Source organism: Neofelis nebulosa, chromosome 5, assembly GCF_028018385.1.
Source record: "Neofelis nebulosa isolate mNeoNeb1 chromosome 5, mNeoNeb1.pri, whole genome shotgun sequence".
NCBI classification, from domain to species: Eukaryota; Metazoa; Chordata; class Mammalia; order Carnivora; family Felidae; genus Neofelis; species Neofelis nebulosa.
Genome location: NC_080786.1, coordinates 88,361,364 through 88,384,991, shown reverse-complemented (window position 1 = coordinate 88,384,991; position 23,628 = coordinate 88,361,364). Strand labels below are relative to the sequence as shown.

Sequence of the window (23,628 nt, the reverse complement as noted above, 5' to 3'; positions counted from 1 at the left end):
ATGCAGAATAGTTAAGTAGGCTCACTTGGCTGCATTGGAGAGAGTTGTGGAAAATGAGGGAGTAAGGGAAGACAAGTGGAAGATAATATATTTATATCAAATGCAGACAGCAGATAATGTGTCTGCTCTGATAGCAGATAGCAGTAAAAAACTAGGCTGTCTAAGGAGGAAGGCATGAAAGAAAGCCTTCATTATAATATTGTATCAACAGTAGAGAGATATGTTTCTAATAGGAATCTTTTAAATGAGAAATTAGGTGAAACCACCAGTCTTGAGAGAGATCAGAATGGAAAAAATTAGGAAACTTCAGAGTCAGCTAAAAGTATCCCTCAAGAATTATGGACAGAATGTATATATGCATGCAAAGGAGAGAAAGAGACTGTTAGAGAAAAGGGTAGTACTTCCAAGTGACAGAAAAATCAAATGAATGTGGCATTGTAGATAGGTACAGAATATGAAGGGGGAAAAGAAGCCAATTTAAGTAAGAGATTGAAACAAGCAAAAGAGTAAATATGATGACTGACCATTAACAAAAGTGAGGATATCTATTTGAAATTTTTAGGGGTCTTCAAGAAGTCAAAATATGAAAACCAGGTATCAAAAGCCAGTAAGTCTTTTAAAATGCAATTAGATGCTTCCTCTAGGAATCCAGCTGCCAAGGTGGAAGAAGCCCCAGTCACACAGAAAGGCCACATGAGGGTCCTCTGAATGACAGCCTCAGCTGTGATCCTGGTCAACAGCCAGATCTGCTGCCTCCCACTTGAGTGAGCTACCTTGGATATCTAGCTAGGTCAAGCCCTTAGATGGCTGAAGCCTCAACCAATATCCAACTGTAACAACATGAAAAACACAATGAGAGAATCACCCAGCTGAACCTAGTCAGTCCACAGAACTGTGAAAGATAATAAATTGCTGTTTTAAGCACTTACGTTTTAGAGAAGTTCATTAACTGGTAGTAAATAACTAGGATGTCATCCAAAGCTATCTTAGATGCCCCTGATCCTCTACATCCTGTTAGTTACTCCTTGAAGGGTCACCTCTGCATGTCTGTCTGGCTTCCTTTCTTCTACTCTCTCTTCATTCCCTTTACCCTCCAGTTCATTCTTCATCTGCCACCAGACAGGTGTTTTAAAAAATAAATACTTAAAATATATCACTTCCAGAAACAAAATTACTTATAATGTATTCTCGTCAAAAATATGTAACCTGAACCTAAAACAAACAAAACAAAAACGAATCATCAGGCATTCTATAAAATTGCCCTGTAGTCTACAAAAAAATGTCGTAAGAGACAAAGAAAAGCTAAGGAAATATTCCAGAAGACTAAAGGGATGTAACATTGACATGAATGCAAGATTTTTCAGGAGAAAAAATATTGCTGATTATTTGGAAAATTAACAAAATTTAATACGGACTATATATCAGATAACAGTATTGTATTTCTTGAATTTGACAACTGTTCTGTGAGTGTAGGAGAGAATTTCCTTGTTCTTAGGAAATTCAGACTAACATACCTTTAACACAGATGTTTAACTCTCAAATGTTTCAGGAATAATAAGAAGAAGATGTTTAACTCTCAAATGTTTCAGGAATAATAAGAAGAAGAGAAAAAGACTTTGATAAAGCTAATGAGGCAAAATGCTAGCAACTAGGTCAAGGATACATGAGAGTTTGTACAACTCTTCTGTAGGTTTGAAATGATTTCAAAATAAAAGATAAAAATAATTAAATAACATGCTTATTTACTACTTCCATGCTTAAAATTTTAATTGACTCCCCCACTGCCTTCAAAATAAGGATCAGATTTGCCAGCAAAATAATATACTGTATTCTTATATCAAAGTTAAAAGATATATTCAAAAGGCAAGGATTGAACAGGAATATAAATAAACATACTTAATTGAAAGTAAAAAAAATTATGACCCGGGTTCAATTTTATAGTTTAGATCCAAATTCCAATACAACTTTCTGTGTATGTTGGTGTTTATAAGCCTCAGTATCTCCTGACAGACTGATCCCCACTGCCCTAGCATCTGGTACTAATGTTAAAATATCTACTGATTTACTCCTACCTGGGTCTCTAGTATTTTCATTTCAGTTACTATCAACTATCTGGCATTGAGTAGACTATACTAACACCAAAACTACTTTCTTAGTTTTTCATGTCTTTGAAAATGATTGTTAAATAAAGATGTTAAACTCAAAGAAGAGAAAAATGAAGACAGCCTGCAAGAGCTATTTTCAAACCTCTGCTGGGCTGTCCTAGAGGAGGAAAGGGGATATCAACTGAGTGAAGCTCTAAAAAACTCAGACCTAAGAGTTCCTATCTAAAAAGTTAACCAGTAATGTATTAAAGGATCATTGGGAATAGGTATGATTTGACAGAGTGAACTAGATTCTATCTCCAAGAAGAGAGAAACTCCTGCTCAATCATATTTCCAAATAAAATTGCACGAATATTTACAGATCACTTACTATGTACACAGCACTGTACAGATGCAATGGAAGACCCAAAACAGTATAGTTCTGTCAAAAAGCTTACAGCCATGTTGGGGAAATTAGACCAACCAATCAAGAAAATAAATTTGTGTATAAATAACTTTTTTTTTTTTTTTTTTTTTAATGTTTTTAGGGGCACCTGGGTGGCTCAGTTGGTTAAGCATCTGACTTCGGCTCAGGTCATGATCTTTCAGTCCGTGAGTTCGAGCCCCACATTGGGCTCTGTGCTGACAGCTCAGAGCCTGGAGCCTGCTTCAGATTCTGTGTGTGTCTCTCTCTCTTTGCCCCTCCTCTGCTTGTGCTCTGTCTCTCTCTCTCTCTCTCTCAAAAATAAACATTAAAAAAATTTTTTTTAATGTTTTTACAGGTAATATGAGTCCTGTAGGATTTCAAATAACACACATACAGGTATACATGCACATATATGCACATGCACACACATATGCACATACACATAAACTCTCAGAATGAAGTTTCAGAGACCAAAAATAGTTTGCAAAAAAGACAATTAAAATTGCTCCATGTCTCCTTATCCAGAAAATAATACTTATGAAAAAAATGACATGCCACTAAGAAATGTATCAGTGTCACTGACAATAAACAGTGCTGGCTTTGGAAGATTTATCACTGCAGTTGTTTTCCCCTAAGCATTCTACTCAAGCATATACACTGAGGAATACTTTCACCAAGGCAAGAATGTTATAGGGATATCCATTTCGGCTCTAACTTCATAGAAATAAGAGGAGTCCGAAGGGACTGCTTGCCTCATGCACTGTGAGTTCTGTACTAACGATGTTTCAACACAGACTGAACAAATCAGTTATCAGGCGTGTTGCAAAGGGATATATGCACGTAATAAATGTTGGTCTAGTGACTTCTAAAGCCCTTGCTGGTTGTAAGGTTCGAATCCTGTGATTACTATGATGAGAGAAGTTAAGTAGAAGTGCATAGACCAAAGTATTAACCATATTATTACCTTCTCTAAGGATAAGAGGTGACCATTCTGACAATGTCTAGTGGTTATGTTTGGGTAATGTGTGTGTGTATGTGTGTGTTTTAATTCTCTGCTTTAGTGTTTTGAAATATTTAGTGTTTGAAACATTTATAAAGGGCCATTCAATGTCTGGGGACCGATCAATCTTTCTTTCCACTTCTAAAATTGTTAAGTACCAGTTGTCTAAGAATGAAAAAGTAAAATTGCTATATGCAATTGAAAGTCTCAAACATGGCTGCAGGGAGTGTGCTTTGGTAATAAATCACTTAAGAAAACTGTTTGGCAGCACCTACTCAAGTTCAACTTCCATCCCCTATGACTCAGCAATTCTTCTTTGGGTATCTATCCAACAGAAATTCATACATATATTCACTACACAATGTTCTAGTAGCACCATTTATAATGGCCCCAAATTGCAAACTACTCAAATGCCCATCAACATTAGAATGAATAAGTGAATTATGACAGTCATGCAATGTAATACAATCCTCAGTGAGGAGAATGAACTATGCTACATATGGATGAATCTCAAAAGCATAATGTTCAGCAAAAAGAGAAATATGAAAGAACACATAGTGTATGATTTCATTATTATATAGATTTCAAAAACAGGCCAGACTAATCAATGGTATTAGAAGTCAGGAAAGTGGCTACCCTAGGAAGAAGGGGTATAAGTGGTGTGTGTGTGTGTGTGTGTGTGTGTGTGTGTGTGTGTGTGTGTGTATAACTGTAAGAGGGCATGAGGAGGATCTCTAGGATGCTGGTAATGTTCCATGTCTAGATCAAAATGCTCAAATTTTCACTTTGTGAAAATCATCAACAAGGTATGTATTTTTCGATAAAGAGTTTATAGACAGAGAAAACTAACCCTACTTTAGGGACAGTTAGAATAGATACCAAGGGGGGTGCCTGGGTGGCTCAGTCGGTTAAGCATCCAATCTCAAGGCTTGTGAGTTTGAGTTTCTTGTCAGGCTCTGTGCTGACAGCTCAGAGCCTGGAACTCGCTTCGGATTCTGTATCTCCCTCTCTCTCTCTGCTCTTACCTCACTCATGCTCTGTCTTTCCTTCAAAAATAAATAAACATTAAAAAAAATAAATGAATATCAAGGGCTTAAGGAAAAGAGACAGTATCCTTTTGTTTTTTTTTCTTTTTTTTTTTTCAATATATGAAATTTATTGCAAATTGGTTTCCATACAACACCCAGTGTTCATCCCAAAAGGTGCCCTCCTCAATACTCATCACCCACATGGGAGACAGTATCCCTTTTGAAGATTCTATTAGATAACTTGTCTTCGTGTGATTTGGATGATCTGGACCAGTGCTGAAGAGACTGAGAGAAGGCCAGAAGGGAATATAAGAACTGGCCATTTCCTGGATGGAAGCAGAACAAAGCCACCATTCACAGTATTAGTACCTAAAAACACTGGCTTCCATCATTGTGCTTCTTGAACTATTTTGTATGATTAGATACATTTTCATGCTAATTTGTACCAATAACTGCCTTCACTGAGGCCTGGGTCCAGTCTGAACCTCCTTAAAGGCAGAAATTGGGCCACAGACTGCAAGTTCATTTGTTAGTAATTCTATTCTACTTCTCCTTAGCTACTTAACCAGGAAATTTTTATAAGAGTGGATAGATCTGCTCACAGTTCATGAGTTCGAGCCCCGTGTCAGGCTCTGTCTCCCTCTCCCTCTCTCTCTCTGCCCCTTCCCTGCTCACGCTCTGTCCCTCTCTCTCTCCAAAAGAAACAAACTTTTAAAAAAAAATTTTAAAAAGTAGATAGATCTGTCACTGTTTTTTTTGTTTTTTTTTTTTTTTCTTCAACGTTTTTTATTTATTTTTGGGACAGAGAGAGACAGAGCATGAACGGGGGAGGGGCAGAGAGAGAGGGAGACACAGAATCGGAAACAGGCTCCAGGCTCCGAGCCATCAGCCCAGAGCCTGACGCGGGGCTCGAACTCACGGACCGCGAGATCGTGACCTGGCTGAAGTCGGACGCTTAACCGACTGCGCCAGCCAGGCGCCCCGATCTGTCACTATTTTTAAAACTAGATCAGGATGTCCAGAATGCCTTGAAAAAATAAACACAAATAAAACTCTAACTCCATTAACATAAAACAAAACAGAAAAAGAATAAGGAGTTATAATACAAGTTCAAACTCATACAGTAAGAGCCAGGTAACATTAAAATGTTCTTACCGGTGCAGTTTGCCACCATAAAACGGCTTAGTATGAAAAGTGATGCTGGCTGAATACCCAGTTTTTGCACAGTTGACACTGACTTTGCCACCAAGTTCTACCCAAGGAACAGTTAAAATTGATCGGGCATATGCACAAGGTAGAGAAAATGTATACTCTTCTCCATGCTCCAATAGACTGAGAATACCTGAAGGTGAAAACATGAAGGTGGTTAACATCTTTAAAAAAAAAAAAAAAAAACACCAGTTATAAAATACCCATATTATTTTTTTCTCAAACCTAGTAAATGAACATTATTTTGGTTAATTTTCATTCAACTTTGGATTAAACTAACTTCACTTAAAATTGTATTTGGTAACATTCCTGGTCATAGTGAATCAAGGTTACTTTTATTATAACTTTGCTATCTCTTTGGTGTTCACAGAACCAGAAAATGTTACAGTGGAAATAGATCAAGATTTCCCTCTAATAGACTCTTAGGTCAGATTTTCAGAACATGTTAATACGGCATCATGTTATGGTCTGATCATTAGCATTAATAACTTTTTCAGTAATACATAAATGTCTAATGCTGTAGTTATAGAACTTAAGTCTCAGACAGTTTAATGGGAAAAAAAAGCATTCTTCATCCTATGTATATTAGGAAGAAAAAAACTAATTCTATCATAAAAATATGGTCATAATAATAACTCTGTCTGCCAAATTCTGAAGTATTAGGCTATAAGATATAGAAGTGACAGTTTTCAAGCAAATACTATTCTAATGGGGTTAGTTTTATATTAAGTAATGCCATACTAAGGATGATTTTTTAACAAAAAATATAAGAGAGGGGAGCCTGGGTGGCTCAGTCGGTTAAGTGTCCAACTTTGACTCAGGTCATGATCTCGCAGTTTGTGGGTTTGACCCCCATATTGGGCTTTCTGCTGACAGCTCAGAGCCTGGAGCCTGCTTCAGATTCTTTGTCTCCCTCTCTCTCTCTGCCCCTCTCCTGCTTGCACTTTGTCTCTCTCTCTCAAAAATAAACATTAAAAAAAAATTAAAAACATATATATAATAAGAAGAGAAATTACATTAATTAATAATCAATTTATACTAGATAATTAAGGGACACTAAGGATATCTGAGCTACATTACTAACCCAAGCTCCTTACCTGGGTCACCACTAGAATAAATACTTAACTGAACATGTACTACTAGTCTGAACTCTAATGGTATCTCTCTTTCTAAGTTTATTTATTTACTTTGAGAGAAGAAGAGAAGGAGAGAGTTCAGAATCCCAAGGGCTTCTGATGTAGGGCTCGAACTCACGAACCATGAGCTGAAATCAAGAGTCAGGTGCTTAGCCAACTGAGACACCCAGGCACCCCTAATGGCATCTCTCTCTTAATGAAAGCTCATTAAGTACTCTGTTTTTAATGTTCACAAATAAGGGCAAGAGTTATAAATATTCTAATATAGTTAATTTTTAGGATAAGCAAAGAGACAAATTGAGATTCTAAAGCAGTTTACTTTACATAAAGTAATATGCACTATTTTCTTGTATTACCTTTATAGTCTTCATAAAGGGCAACAATAAATTAAGAATTATCAAGCCATTTATGGCTTGGTTCTGGCTGTGGCATGGTTCTGGATGTAATACATTATATATATAATGGGAACTGTCAGAAGACATATAGACAATATCTTTGAATATACTATACGTAAGTGTTTAATAATAACTGCTGATTCATTTTAAGATGGAAAAGATGTTATTACTTTTCTAAAAATATGTCATCATATAACCTGGGTTTATGATCTGATTCCCAAGGATATATTTAGCATTAGTATCACACACTGTAGAATTTAAAATCTGAAGCAATATACAGTTTTGAATGTATATGATAATAAACTAGTTAATAGAATACTAAAACCTCACTTACTTAATCATTAAATGGAATTTCCCCCAACAAATAAATATAAACCATGGTCCATAATAGGAGCAAAATAAATTGTTGTGTCCCATTCCCTGATTTCACTTACTTTCTATTGAGGTTACTGATAGAAATTTAATTTCTAAAAGGTAATCCATAAATATATAATCAGCACTTAAATAACAAAAATTACCTGTTTTGTACTACCTTCATGATTAGTGCAAGGTCAAGATATTAATGCTTTTCCTAATTTCCTGAAGTATTTCCTTTCTTGGAGAGGCCACCATTACCAGATTCTTTCTGCCAAATGAACTGGTAAGAACTAACTGTCCTTTCAGAGAGAATGTTAAAGGATGACGTTCTAAACCTGGCTAGGCCTTAACTTTTATGACCTTGAATATGTATCATCACCTCTAGACTTTTTTCATCTATAAAATAAATAAATTGATTCATGAAGATCTGAGAACAAATGTGACGAAGTTTATAACTGAAGGTGGCAAACATTTTAATTAATAAAACATGAGTATTTTCTAATGTTATAAAAGTTTTGATTAACTTAAAACATTTGGAAATTGGTAAGACTCATATCACAAAAGATTTTAAAAATGGGGAAAACTGAAAAGGGGGATAAAGTATTTTCTTCACAGCTGCAGTGACAAAGTCTCAAAATGTTAGCATCACAGGCTTAATTATACCATGCTTACATTGCAAGTTTACATTCTGAACAAATTATTCAGGAAACAAGAGTTTTCCTTTAACGTTAAAATGGTAGGGTTTTTTCTGCCATTATAGTTTCATGAACTCTGCAATGATTTCTGTGGAGACTTTGTGATGTTGTTGGTTTTGGGGTATTACCTTAAATTATTTTTTCATAACCTTTGCTGAAGTGGAATTAAAGTCTGGCAATGTATTTTAAAATATCTTATGCATACCTCCTTAGGAAATATAAAAGATGTAGATAAAGATTTATCTATAATATATTTCTTTAGTGCTTTTTATAATAATGGAAATACAGAAATACCTTCAATGCCCAAATAAAGGAAATGGTTAAATATAAGATGGTAAATATCTCATTTCATAGGATATTATAGTCATTAAACATGTTTTAAAGATTATCAATGACATGGGAAAATGATTATTTAGTACAAAAAAGCAGGACAGAAAACTACAGACAGAACAAATCCCAATTTTACAAGAGAGAAATAAAAGTATGAACATATACACAATTAAAAAAATACAAAATGCTAGCTAAATTTATCCCTCTCTGGATGGAGGGTTTAGAGAAACTTTATTTTCTCCTTGATATTTTTCTCAGTTTCCCATATATTCTACAATAAGAATATTTTATATTTAAAACCAGGGAAAATTTTTAAAAAGATAATTTATATTTGTCCATAAATATGAGCCTCCCCTCCCCCACCATTCTGGAACAACTAAAAATTAGAAGTAGTACACATGACATTTCAGAATTGTAGTATTTATCTAAGCTCCCCCAAATTTAAGATTATAGTTAGATATTAAAAATTGGAGGATAGTTTTCCTACTTACCTTCTCCAACCATTGTTACGCCTATCGACATGCCTAAGAATTTGCTCTTAGTCCAGACATGTGCATTTACACACATCTTCCTCTCTGCACATTCTGCATAAAATCCTGAGACTGGAGGATGATGGGAAACCTGCTCAGCAACAAATCTGACTGTATAACAGTCTGGTCCCGCCTGGCTCAAAGCCTCCTCTGATAGAGGAGCATGATTTGTGACTGCCTGGGTAGAAGAGCTGCTGATAACAGTGGATGCAACCTCGCTTTTTGGCATCCTCCAGGAACAGTGAAATGTTTCTCCAATGATAGGATTGTACGGTTTCTTAGCAATGGCTCCTTTCCGGCCTTCATGAAATGAGGTAAGGTAGTACTCAACAAAACGAATCATTCTATCCTCAGCTGTGGCTCCATTAGTAATGGCTATGAATAGGTCTGGATGAGACATAAAGTCTGCATACATTTCCAGCAAGGAACGCTTCTCTAGGATAAATGTAGGAAGCACCACCTAAAATAACAACAACAAAATTATCAACAAAAGTGGGAAATTTTAATCCATGTGCATATCTGTAGATAACTATTCTTACCTTTCTGAAAACACTTTATTCTAGATGAGCATTAAAAACAAAGTCACAAAAATATTTGCTCTCATTAAAAAATAAGGATGCTTGGGGCACCTGGCTGGCTCAGTCTGAAGAGCGTGAGACTCTTGATCTTGGGGCTGTGAGTTCGAACCCCATGTTGGGTGAAGAGATTAGTTAAAAAAATAAAATCTTAAAAAAATTTATAAAAAATAAGCACACTTAAAAGGAAATGAAAGTCAAGTTAAGATTAAACACCAAGAAGGTCAGGTAGAAGAAATTTTTTTAAAAATCCTCAAACTCCTGGGGCGCCTGGGTGGCGCAGTCGGTTAAGCGTCCGACTTCAGCCAGGTCACGATCTCGCGGTCCGTGAGTTCGAGCCCCGCGTCAGGCTCTGGGCTGATGGCTCGGAGCCTGGAGCCTGTTTCCAATTCTGTGTCTCCCTCTCTCTCTGCCCCTCCCCCGTTCATGCTCTGTCTCTCTCTGTCCCAAAAATAAATAAAAAACGTTGAAAAAAAAAAAAAAAATTAAAAAAAAAAAAAAAAAATCCTCAAACTCCTAGACTGGATAAAAGTATCATCAGGGAAATGGTGGTAAAACTCAAAGTAAATGCTACCCATGCTTTTTTTTTTCCTTTTCTGCTTTCAAAATAAACTGCGGCTGACTGAACAAGATATGAGATATGAGAAGAGGCAATAAATGCCATTCCCTGAAAATAAACAGACTCAAGATCACTGACCCAAGCAAAAATTCTAACTTACACTTAATTTTAAGAAGGGAACTTGTTTTGTTGTTGTTGTTTGTTTTGTTTCATTTTGTTTTTAAGTAGGCTTCACACCCAATATGGGGCTTGAACTCACAACCTGGAGATCAAGAGTCCCATAGCTCTACCAACTGAGCCAGCCAGGCATCCCCCAAGAAGGGAACTTTTGCCTTTTACAAAGATGGTGTCAAAGGTAAAGAAGGAAGGCTTTGTACCTCCCAAAGGTAAAGAAGGAAGGCTCTGTACCTCCCAAAGCAGGGGCCAAAGCAAAGGCTCTGAAGGCCAAGAAAGCAGTGCTGAAAGGTATTCACAGTCACAAACAAAAAAGATCCGCATGTCACTTACCTTCCAATGGACCAAGACACTATATCTCTGAAGGCAGCACAAATATCTTCAAAAGAGTGCCCCCAGGAGAAACAAGCTTGACCACTATGCCATCATCAAGTTCCCCCTAACTACCCAGTCAGCCACGAATAAAACAGAAGACAACGACACACTTGTTCACTGTGGATGTCAAGGCCAACAAGCACCCGATCAAAAGGCTATGAGGAAGCTCTATGACACTGAGGAGGTCAAGGTCAATGTTTTGATCAGGTCCTAGGGAGATAAGAAGGCATATGTTCAACTGGCTCCTGACTATGGATGTTGCCAACAAAATTGGGATCACCTAAACTGAATCCAGGTGGCTAAATCTAAATCTAAATTTTTTCACCAAAAACCCCACAAAACCCCACAAAAACAAAAACAAAAAAAAAAGGAGGGAACTAGTGACACCTAAAGCCAGGTAACTGTAAGAAAGATAAGTTTTCTTTAGAGCAGAATTGGAGAGGCACGACAAACTGGTTCAACAAACTGAAAAAGCAATGCTGCAATATTTTTCAAGAGCCCAAAGATGTTTGTATCCATTTAGCCTAGTAAGTATTCTTCTAGAAATTTAGCCTTAGGAAACAATATGAATCAAGAAAAAGAAATGCAAAAACAAAATTAAAAGCTATGCTTTTAACAGTGGTTTAGAGAACTTAAATACAGAACTTTCACCTGATGAACTACTGTATCATTTAAAAAGATGGTTATGAAGACGATACAGGAATACAAAAGATACCAATGTTTCAGGTTCATTTCATGGTGGATTGAATATATACATCTTAACTACACTTTCTACTGAAATCCATTAAAATTATATTAAATATTTTCATATAAAGACAAACCCACACACCAGGAAAGCAGAAAAGAGCAACAACATTTTGGGAGTTGTTAACTAGAAAGCTAGGGGTTTATAGATTCCGGAGAGGGTTCAAGAACTGGAACTGACAGCATCAGGTACCTCTGGATCCGAGGGTTAACAGGAATGCTAAAATAATGATGACTGAGTGAAATCTATGTGCAAAACAACTGGATCCTTAAAAACCCTCCCCAATTCTACAGTGTTGTTAACTGTTCTTCCCGCACCTCAGCCAAGGTCTGGAAGTTTAGTCTCTCCAGAATGAAACAAGGTGGCTTATTCTCTAGTTTGGGGAACACCAGGGGCTTCCAAGAGAACGGATACCATACTGATAAAAGGGGTAGGAAGGAACCCTATATGAATTAAATGTTAGATGCTGAGATCCTCTCCCACCTAGTCCTCTTCTCCTCCATACTCCTAGTTGCTCTGCCCACCAACCAGGAGATCAGAAGAATGCTTTCACTAACCCTAGAGGGAAAAATCTAATGATGCTAACACTAGGTTCCCAGCAAATCCAGATTACTTGACGCTGAAAAGCATAGGCTCCACCTATACATTCGAAACTTAAAATCAGGTTTTTAACTTCCCTACACTTAATCATGAACAGAAATCCAAGAAATTCTAGATCTCTGAGAAAGTCTCTAACTAAGAATACAAAGACCAAGATAAAGAAACAGACTTGGAAGAAACAGAAACCTCTCTGAAGGGAGAGGGGGAAACCTTAAAAATAATGATTAATATCGTCAGAGACTTGAAAAGATATCAGATACATGAAACAAGGATGCTTTTTGAAAAACAAAATTCAAAAATTTTAAAACATGGTAACAAAAATTAAAAATCAAGAGAAGTTTCAAGGGCGCCTGAGTGGCTCAGTCTTAAGGTTAAGCATCTGACTTCGGCTCAGGTCATGATCTCACGGCTCACGAATTCAAGCCCTGCATCGGGCTCTGTGGTAACAGTTCAGAGCCTGGAGCCTGCTTTGGATTCTGTGTCTTCCTCTCTCTCTGATCCTCCCCCACTCACGCTCTGTCTGTCTCTAAGATGAATAAACATTAAAAAAAAAAAAAAAAAGATTTCAGAGAGAACAGGAATGGAGAAGACAAAGTCATCACTGAAAAAATTCAAGAAAATTTTAGAGAACTGAAATATATGAGTTGTCATACTGCAAAGGCTCACCAAATGCCCAGAGATGATGCATAAAAAGACTCCTATATCAAGACATGTCACTGTGAAATTTCAGACTTCTGGGGACAAGGGAAAGATTCTAAATTTCAGATAGAAAAACAAACAAAACAAGTTACATAAGATGACAAACTGGAATGACTTTAGTTTTTTTACCAGAATCCTGTAGCAAGGAGGCAATATTCTAAAGGAAAATTAGTTGCAAGTTAGAAATTCTATACAAACTCGCAATCAAATATGAGGGCAAAATAAAGACATTTCAAACATACATTTTCACACTTTGCCTCCCACAGACCTTTTTCTGAGGTTAAAGGAAGATGTGCTTCACTAAAATGAGAGGCAACCAAACAAGAAGGAATACGGGAAATAGACCTAGCACAGGAGGACAATGAAAGGACATCCCAGGAAGAAAGCTGTACAGCAGACACAGGCAAACTGGTCCACATCAGAGTGGTGTGATTCAAGAGACAGACATATGGAAGACTGTTATCCACGTGCTCCATGCTGCCACTGTCACCAACTTTTGAAACCTGAGGACAGAATGAATGCTCTAGGGAAACTGGTCCCATCTGCATCTGTATTTGGCTTGCGGTGGGCATCTGCTGAAGTACCAACTCTCCTTTCCATGCCCTCCTGTCTGGATTGGCTGAAGATATTCATTTCACCCAAAGACATGTTCTGGCTACAATCTACCTCTGAGAGTTGGAGGTGGGTCACAGTGGATGACCCTTGCTTAGCAGTGGAAAACACTGAGCAGATTCTTCCCTCTGCCCACATTTCTGCTGAATGTCCAGTATCTGGCTCACACCAAATGCTTTAACTCTGTGAGCCATATATTTCACAGGACTTATTCAGAACTTTGCCTTCTCATTTCTTCATAAAGGGCTCTTCTAAAATTTCTCAATAATTTATAAGAAGCTGAAGCCGGGGACTCTGTTTACCTTATCCTCTCCTGGGAGCCCTCTCCTATGAATGGGAAAGAGCCCTCATATAGCTAAGCTTGTGCTGGCTATTCATTTTTTCCTAAATTATATAACATTGTTATGGGATACTTTTACAGGTGGTAAAACTATAAAAAAAAAATAGGGAGATGATTAATATGAAAGTCAAGTAAGCAGCTACATCTAGGAAACAGTAGGGGACTACAATTAGGAAGGGCCCTCCGAGAGCTTCCAAGTTTTGGCCATTCCACAACCTGTTATCTGAGACGTAAGTCCATACGTATTCATTTCACTATTGTCCTTTGAACTGTCCTTTATACCCACAAAAGACTATTTGTATATTTCACAAAGAGAGTATTAACTGAAAAAAGGAAATGTAACAAAATTGGAAATAAACTACATATATGAAGAAAGATTGGAAGGGATTCTAAAAACTTAGTGTTGTGTTGTTAGAGTGATAAAATCATAGGAGATTTTTTTTCCCTTTATTTTCCAAAATTTTCTGTAAACTGTATAATTATACCGAATTCATAATATTATTTAAAAAGGAACAAAATGAACAGTTATTACTTATTCACAACATGCAGACTTGGACCCACATGTTGCTATAGTCCCAGCACCTACTACAGTGTCTGAATATAAAGGGGGCTCAAAAAATATTTGTTCTATCAATGTTATTGTTAGAAAGAAGGTGGTAGATGTGACTATAGTTTAGACACCACATTTTTAAACATTGCTCAAAAATACCATTCTTTTCAATGTTATGTGAATGTTTGTAATTCATAGTTGGTTAATGTTAACGATTTTATATATAAATGCTATGTATGTGTATTTATATCTTTAATTAACAAGGAACAAGTGTGGGGAAACAATATTATATATAGTTATCATGTATAGTTATCATGCTTAGAGAGAGCTTTAGCATCTGGATTATTACCACAGCACATTCTTTTCAAATGTTCTTATCCTCATAAACCCCTATACTGTTCTTACACCTTATAAACCTAAATCTACTAAGGGACAGCAAACACCAAGAATAACCAAACAAACCTTTCATATCATTATGCATTAAAAAATATTTTTTTAAGTTTATTTATTTTGAGAGAGAGAGCACAAGCAGAGGAGGGACAGAGACAGAGAGGGGAGAGAGAGAATCCCAAGCAGGCTCTGCACTGTCAGCACAGAGCCCAATGTGGGGCTCAAACTCATGAACCGTGAGATCGTGATCTGAGCTGAAGGTAGACACTTAACTGTCTGAGCCACCCAGGTGCCCCTCATTATGCATTCTAACTGATTTTACAACTAATAGTCTTTTTTAAAGCACTAAAATGAAAATATTTCCAGAATAGAAAAGATACCCAGATGAAATATTAAGGTTAGATGAAAGAAGAAAGGTTAATGAGTTTCTTTAATAATTCCTAAAATGTTTGCTTCTTGGGTTTTTAATTCAATCCACTTCTTTTAAAAAAAATTTTTTTTAATGTTTTTTATTTATTTTTGAGACAGAGAGAGACAGAGCATGAACGGGGAAGGGGCAGAGAGAGAGGGAGACACAGAATCGGAAGCAGGCTCCAGGCTCTGAGCCATCAGCCCAGAGCCCGACGCGGGGCTCAAACTCACGGACCGCGAGATCGTGACCTGAGCCGAAGTCGGACGCTTAACCGACTGAGCCACCCAGGCGCCCCCCAATCCACTTCTTTTTAAACTTTCCTGTAATCACTACAAGTCTAAGTAAAGAAAAAAATGTTTTGATTTTGAGATGCTTCAAAGTAAATGCTAAAGGCAAAATGCTTTCTATTTAAGTTAGATTTTAAGTTACTTTTTTTGTTGTTTTTTGTTTTTAAATTTTTTTAAGTTTTTTTTTTTTTTTTTTTTTGAGAGAGCACACGGGAGGGACAGAGAGAGAAGACAGAGGGGAAGAGAGAGAGAGAGAGAGAGAGAGAGAGAGAGAGAATCCTAAGCAGCACTGTGATAGCGCAGAGCTCAATGCAGGGCTTGAACCCACAAACCGTGAGATCTGGACCTAAGCCAAAATCAAGAGTCAGTGGCTGAACCGAATGAGCCACCCGGGCACCCATTTGTTTTTAGAGAGAGAAAGTGGTGCAAGCAGGGGAGAGGGGCAGAGGAAGAGAGAAAGAGAGAAAACCTTAAGCAGGCTCCATGCCCAGTGTGGAGCCTGATGCAGGTCTCAATCCCAGGACCCTGAGATCATGACCTGAGCCAAAATCAAGAGTTGGACACTCCAACTGACTGAGCCACCCAGGTGCCCCTTATTTAGGTTATTTTTTATTTTTTATTTTTTTTTAAGATTTGTTTTTAGGGGCCCCTGGGTGGCTCAGTTAGTTAGGTGTCTGACTTTGGCTCAGGTCGTTGTGATCTCACGGTTCAGGAGTTCAAGCCCCGCGTCAGGCTCTGTGCTGGCAGCTCAGAGCCTGGAGCCTACTTCAGATTCTGTGACTCCCTCTCTCTCTGCCTCTCCCTTGCTCACATTCTGTCTCTGTCTCTCAAAAAATAATTAAAAATAAAATATTTGTTTTTAATGTTTATTATTTTTGAGAGAGAGGGAGGGAGAGGGAGAGAGAGGGAGGGAGAGCAGAGAGAGAAGGGGACGGAGGATCTGAAGCACGCTCTGTGGTGGCAGCAGTGAGCCAGATGTGGGGCTTGAGCCCTTGAACCACAAGATCATAACCTGAGCTGAAGTTGGATGCTCAACCTACTGAGCCACCCAGGTGCCCCTGGGTTACTTTTAATCTATACTTTCATTACCTTCAATGGCATCAAAATCCTTAATTTGAAATATAGCTCCTAAAGTCAATTCTGAAATCCCATACTAATGCAAAGTAGTGTCAGTAATAATTCAAAGTACATAATCCCGTAGTAGTAATATTTGACATATATAGGTTTTGAGTCTAATTTGCTTTTTATTTTATTTTTTATTATTTTTAGACAGAGAGGGTGCGCATGCATGTGAGAGCATAAGGGAGGGGCGGAGGGAGAGGGAGAGAGAGAATCTTAAGCAATCTCCATGCTCAGCATGGAGCCCAAGGTGGGGTTCAATCCCACAACCCTTGGATCATGACTTGAGCTGAAATCAAGAGTCAGATGCTCAGCCGACTGAGCCACCTAGGTGCCACTCTAATTTGCTTTTTATAATTTTTAAAAATGTTTTATTTATTTTTTGAGAGAGAGAGAGAGAGAGAGAGAGGAGAGAGAAAGTGGGGGAGGGGCAGAGCGATGGGGACAGAGAATCCGAAGTAGGCTCTGCGCTGACAGGCTGATAGAATGAGCCCGATGTAGGGTTCAAACCCATGAACTGTGAGACCATGACCCGAGCCAAAATTGGATGCTCAACCAACTGAGCCACCCAGATGCCCTAATTTGCTTTTTAAATTAACTTCATAGATTGCTAAAACAAATGAAGACACACTAATTAGATAAACTAGAAATGGAAAAGACTGGACCAAAACTAAAAACCATAGTGTTTCTCAAACTTTAATGTATATATGAACCACATGGGGGATCTTATTAAAATGTAGATCTGGTCCTCTAAGTTTGGGGTTGGGGGCTGAGATTCTGTACTTCTAACAAGTTCTCAGGCAATGGAGATGTTACTGGTCTTCAGACAACAATGTTTTTTTCTAGTTTTACTAAGGTATAATTGACAAATAAAATTGTTAAGATATTTAAAGTGTACATTGTGATGATTTGATATATGAGTACATTGTCAAAGAATTTCCACATCAGTTAATTCAGACCACACTTTTAAAGTAAGCAAGGCTATGGGGTGTCTGAATGGCTCAGTTGGCTAAGTGTCTGAATTCGGATCAGGTCATGATTTCATGGTTCATGGATTCAAGCCCCGCATCGGTCTCTGTGCTGACAGCTCAGAGCCAGGAGCCTGCTTCGGATTCTGTGTCACCCTCTGTCTCTGCCCCTCCCCTGATCACACTCTGTGTCTCTCTCTCTCTCCCAAAAATAAATAAACATAAAAAAAATTTTTTTAAGTAAGCAAGGCTACAGACCAGAGGACTGCAAAGTATGGCCTTTGGGGAAAATCTGGCCTGTGTCTTTATAAATAAAGTTTTGTTGGAACACAGCCATGCCCAGTCCAACATATTATCTATGGCTGCTTTCATACTATAAAGGCAGAGCTCAGTAGTTCCAACAGAGACCAGTGTCCACATAGCTGAAAATTTTTATTATCGACCCCTTTACAAAGATGTTTGTTGACCCTTGTTATAGATAACACCCAAAATGTACGATCCAAAAAGGAAAGTAAGAGTAAAGAAGAAGTGGTCAAAGCCTTTCATGGTTTTCTGGGATTACATCCTTTTCTTTCAATTTTCCAGTTCTGTATACCAATGGACCTCTGTCATTTGTACAGAAATAAGATTAGAGGTGTTTACTTGCTATATGACTTCCTGCTGTACAAGATAAGGCACATTTTTTATGAAATAAGAAATTTTGATCAAAAGACTAAGAAACCCAGTCCATAGATCTTGGGGCTATAAGTTTGAGCCCCCCATCAAGTAGAAAAACTACTTAAAAAATAAAATCTTAAAAAAAAAAAAAGAGAGAGAGAGACTAAAAAACCAATTCATAAAAAATAAAAAGCCCTGACAACATTAACACTTACAGGTATAGTCCTGACCTACTGATCTCCACAGCCAGTTTACCCCATTACTTACTCTTGTTAAGTCCATGCCCAGCTTAAGCTGTGACAACAGATGTAGGATAACACTACGTTGCTCTTCCACAGCTCCCAGGTCATCCTCCTTGTTGTCACATGTATCCTCTACCTCATCATCTGCATTTATTTCTTCAGGTTCCTTGATGTAAAACAAAGCAAAAGTCTAACGTTATAAGTGCTTATTAATATCCATGAAGAATAAAAGTCTCTTTCTGTCACTGTTTTTTTGTGCAAGAAGACTCTTGTGTTTTCTTTCTTTTCAAAAGAGAAATTGGATTAAGCAGCAAGCTTTGCACACAACAGATAGAAATGCTAATTAAAGGACAGAATTCACAGCCACACTAAAAAAAAATAAATAAAAGTGTATGTCAAACTTGAAAACATTTATATTCGGCCTAAATGAATCTGAGAACAAGCAAAAATCTTTCTAAAAATATAACTTCATCACTTAGCCATGGAATAGATTTCATTCAATAAGCCCATTATCATTTACATTAAACATAATGTGGTTTTGCCACAAAAATAATATATGAGATACATATATTTTATAAACACTCTTTTTCAAAAAGAGTGAAGAATGTCTCATCTGAATCTCAGGCTTTGCAAGCTTGGACCACCTGTTTGGGGGCACTACCACTACCTATAATTTAAGTTGAAGATGCTTTGAGAATAAAATATTTGCCCTTTTTTAAAGCTAAAATTATACAAGTAAAATTGAAAAGTCACTGTACATGTCAAGTCTGACTACTATAATGTATCTTTCCATATTCATTCATTCTTGGAATTGTCAGGAAGACATTTGGGGGCTGAAGAGAATCCTAGGTGCAGGTATAGAAACCTTACAGTTATTCATGCAGTCTTAATGCCACAAAAAGGTTCTCTGCACAGCTCTTCAATCACTCAATCAACCTCTTGAAAAACTGAAAATGTTTACTTTCATTTCAATAGGGTCTTAGTTTCAGATAATCATTTAAGAGAAACTAAATTTCTTATTCCTATTTAAACAATAAGTAATAGTTTCAAATTCCAAGATTCTACAGAATCTTATCATGTTCATTTCTCATGTTTATGTGGGGAGGGGAAGTTCCCATCTCTCTCAGTGGTACTCTTTTTAGTACCTTTGTGCAAGACAGCTTTGATATTATAGATTTTAAGTTACGAAGATTTTTAAAAGAATATGATTTTTAAAGAATTTTTTTTTTTAATTTTTTTTTTCAACGTTTTTTATTTATTTTTGGGACAGAGAGAGACAGAGCATGAACGGGGGAGGGGCAGAGAGAGAGAGAGACACAGAATCGGAAACAGGCTCCAGGCTCCGAGCCGTCAGCCCAGAGCCTGACGCGGGGCTCGAACTCACGGACCGCGAGATCGTGACCTGGCTGAAGTCGGACGCTTAACCGACTGCGCCACCCAGGCGCCCCAAGAATTTTTTTAAATGTTTTATTTATTTTTGGCAGAGAAACAGAGCATGAGCGGGGGAGGGGCAGAGAAAGAGGGAGACACAGAATCCGAAGCAGGCTTAAACTCACAGACCGTGAGATCATGACCTGAGCCGAAGTCAGATACTCAACCGACTGAGCCACCCAGGCGCCCCGAAAAAGAATATGATTTTGATAATGTCTCAAGCCTTTAATTTTCTCTTCATATAATCAAATCCTATTAAATAAGAAGCCCATCTGTCCTCTGTAGCTAGGCAAAAACCAATCTTAATCAGGCATAAAATCAAGAACTTAATGTTCTCAGATGTTAAAAATTATTAAAAACAAAATACAAAACATAGCAACAGAATTAAAGAATAATGGGTTTCTGGCCATTCTTTTGCCTTTGTTTTTCTCCTTTTTCCTCATCCTTTTTACCAAGGAAATCTATCAGCTCAAATTCTGATAATTTAATTAAAAGTCTAGTTCATTCATGTTAAGACCACACAGACAACTACTGTTTGTATATTTCAGAATTACTTCTACTTTTACAACCTTAAGGAGAGATCCCAAAGGCTTTCTAAATTCCCCTTTACAATGGCAAGTCTGTCAGGAAGTACTTCCTATTGTCTATCCTAAAATCAGTTGCAAAATATAGTCTAATGAAGTTTAAGTACACTTAGGAAAGTTTATTCAGTATACAACGGGGAAAAGTTGATCATCCACGTCTCTACATATGGACACCAAATATAATTACTAATTTGAGAAATGTTGAGAAAAACTCTATTAGGTCTTGATTAAATAATGTTCTCCAACCCTCTGAAGAGGTACCATTATGTTTAGGGTCAGAACCTAGGACACAGAATAATAATGCAAACATAATCTTAACATTACTATATATTACAAAGTTGACATTGTGTTTTGGAACCTCCTCCAGTGAAAATAATATTAAAGAAATAAAACATAATCTGGTAGAAAATCTACTTAAAATAGTACAGTTTTTATTGTTTTTATAAAAATAGTCATATTCATTGGAATAGAAAAAAAGAGGAATTCTATTAATTAATTGTTGATTCTAAATCTTGGTGTGAATGGCAGAATTTGGAAGCTCTCCTTTCTTCTTGAAATGTCTCTTCTTAGAGATCATCATGCCTTTCTTAAAGAAAAGCTTAGGGGCACCTGGGTGGCTCAGTCAGTTGAGTGCCTGACTCTTGATTTCCGCTCAGGCCATATCTCACAGTTCATGAGATGGAACCCCATGCTGGGCTCTGCTGACAGTGCAGAGTCTGCTTAAGATTCTCTCTCTCCCTCCCTCTCTGCCCCTCCCCCATTCTCTCTCTCCCTTTCTCTCTCTCCCCCCTTTCTCTCAAAATAAATAAATAAACATAAAAAAAGAAAAGAAACGCTTAAGAGAAAAGCTTTACCAAATTCAAATGAATGTGCTCAAATGTGTAAAATCCCTACAAACGCAGAACGGTTTGCAGACAGTGGCAAGAGCTACTAAGTTTCTAGGAATTCATAATATTTGGAGACTGCATAGCAAAGGGAAACCCCAATATTCCACAAAAGTCATATTAACCCCATCTTTGTCCTTCTTTTTCTGACTTGGGCACAAAGGAACTGTGGGCTTCATTCTGGCCTCACCAGGGTTTATTTTTTCCATCACACGACAGCAAAATTTCCACTACCATATGTCTGCCTCCAGCTTGCATTAACACTCATATTTCAAAGAAGGCATGTATGAAATTTTTAGAAAATGCAGGTCTATTCTGGTATGCTTGAGTCTAGTGTCTTGTGTAATTAAAAATAATATCTATGCACTTATTTTTTTTTCTACTTACACTAGGTGATATATCTGGTCTACTCACTATTTCAAAAGATTTGGAAATATAGCAATGCTCTCCTGCCCACCTTTGAGTCCCATCTTTAACTTATGCCTCTATCCTGATCCCCAACATGCTTTGTATTCTCATTGAGAAGAATGAATATGTTGGACTAAAGGACTTATAGTTTCTAATTTTCACTTACAAATTATATCTCTAGTCCTGATTTCTCTCCAAAGCTTTGGTTTCATTATTTTTAACTGCTTTTTATATATGTTTAAATCATATATCCTTCTCTTACATAAAATTCAACATGTTCAGGGGCACGTGGCTCACTCAGTCAATAGAGCCTGCAACTCTTGATCTTGGGGTTTTGAGTTCATGCCCCACACTGGGGGGCATAGGGATTACTTAAAAATAACATCTTTACAAATTCAACATGTTCATAAACCATACCAAAACTTTTCTCTCAAAAGACTCTTCCTAGTTTTCCTAACTTTGTGAATGGCACCACAATTCTATCTAGTCATATAGGCTCACAAACTTGGGAGTCATTCTTCATCCAACCCTACATCCAGTCAATCCCAACTCCAGCTGATTTTCATTTGAAATGCACATTACCTATTCATTTGTCTTCATTTCTACTTCCATAGCCTTCTATCCACACTTCAATTCTAGATCATTACCATATACCAATCTTCTTAAACATATCCCATGCTCATGATTTTTATCATCTATTACATTAAGACTAGATTCTCCTGCATGATTTTTATGTTCCTTGGAGGTACAGTTTACACTGTATTCTATGGAATAGTGGCTCTAGGGATTATCACTCCCCAGAGAATGCAACATGAATGGCCACCTGGATTTGTAAAATCCAACCACCCTGTGATCATTTTCCATAAACCAGGTGCTCTGCTAAATTCATTTTATGTTCATAACAATCTTATATTAACATTCCTGACTTACAGATGAGAAAATTGAAGCTAAGTGGTTAATTATTAGCCCACGTGTCAACGATAAGACGTGATTTTAAAACCATCAGGCAAGTTTTTACCACAATAAGCATATATGCTTTAGTATCCCTGCTCCTGTTATTCCTCCATCTCAAGATCCCCTACTACTCCTCTTCTCTTCAAATCCTTTCTTCTTTGAAAGCCTGATTCCAATTCTACTTTCTCTCCAAAGCATTCCCCTCCACTCTATTCAATATACTTCTCTTCTTTCTCTGAATGCCCACATCCCAACAGCTTAAACCATATCAAGTCAGATGGGGAAAAAAATGCTGCTTCATGTTCTCCTCTCCTTGTTTCATGTCTATACGTTATTGTGACTCCAAGTAGATTATAAATCTCTTCAGTGAAAGAACTATGTTTTCAATTTTTTGTGTCTCCTCTTAATTCCTAACTAGACTTGTCATACACTAGATAGCTTAATAAAGGCTAAAACTGCTTTGACTCTAGAAATGGTCAAAAAGCACTCCATACTTTTTTTCTTCTCTCTTGCCCACACTGTTGCCATTGCCCACTTCGTTAAGCCAAGGCTGTGGCCAGTTTTGGAAGTTTCTGTGTCATGTTCTTCTTTTAAGAAGAATTTGCTTGTATATAAATAAACAAAAGCTGTGCATTACTCTTAACTCAGTAATTCTACTTGGGAATATAACCTAAAGAAATAACCTAAATAAAGAGGGGAAAAAAAAGTAGACAAGATGATTTAGTGCTATTTACAGTAACAAAAAATAACAAGAGACTAGATATTTAATAGCCTACTTCAACCTTTAAAAATTTAATTATATAGGCCAGAAAAAAACGCTTATGGGAAGTATCAAGTAAAAAGAGCTTAAAATAAAACTATCTATGTAATTA

At 37.1% G+C, this 23,628-nt stretch overlaps 1 protein-coding gene across 2 annotated transcripts in view; it reads right to left on the bottom strand.

The window, feature by feature from the left end:
- Positions 1–23,628, bottom strand: part of OSBPL11 (oxysterol binding protein like 11) — an 88,374-nt gene that overhangs the window by 18,234 nt on the left and 46,512 nt on the right. For both annotated transcript variants that reach the window (XM_058731076.1, XM_058731075.1), the window contains exons 8-10: positions 18,521–18,661; positions 9,153–9,651; positions 5,695–5,881 (exon numbers count right to left, since the gene is read on the bottom strand). In XM_058731076.1, the coding sequence (XP_058587059.1) occupies positions 5,695–5,881; positions 9,153–9,651; positions 18,521–18,661 (827 nt within the window). The remainder of the gene's footprint in view (positions 1–5,694; positions 5,882–9,152; positions 9,652–18,520; positions 18,662–23,628) is intronic.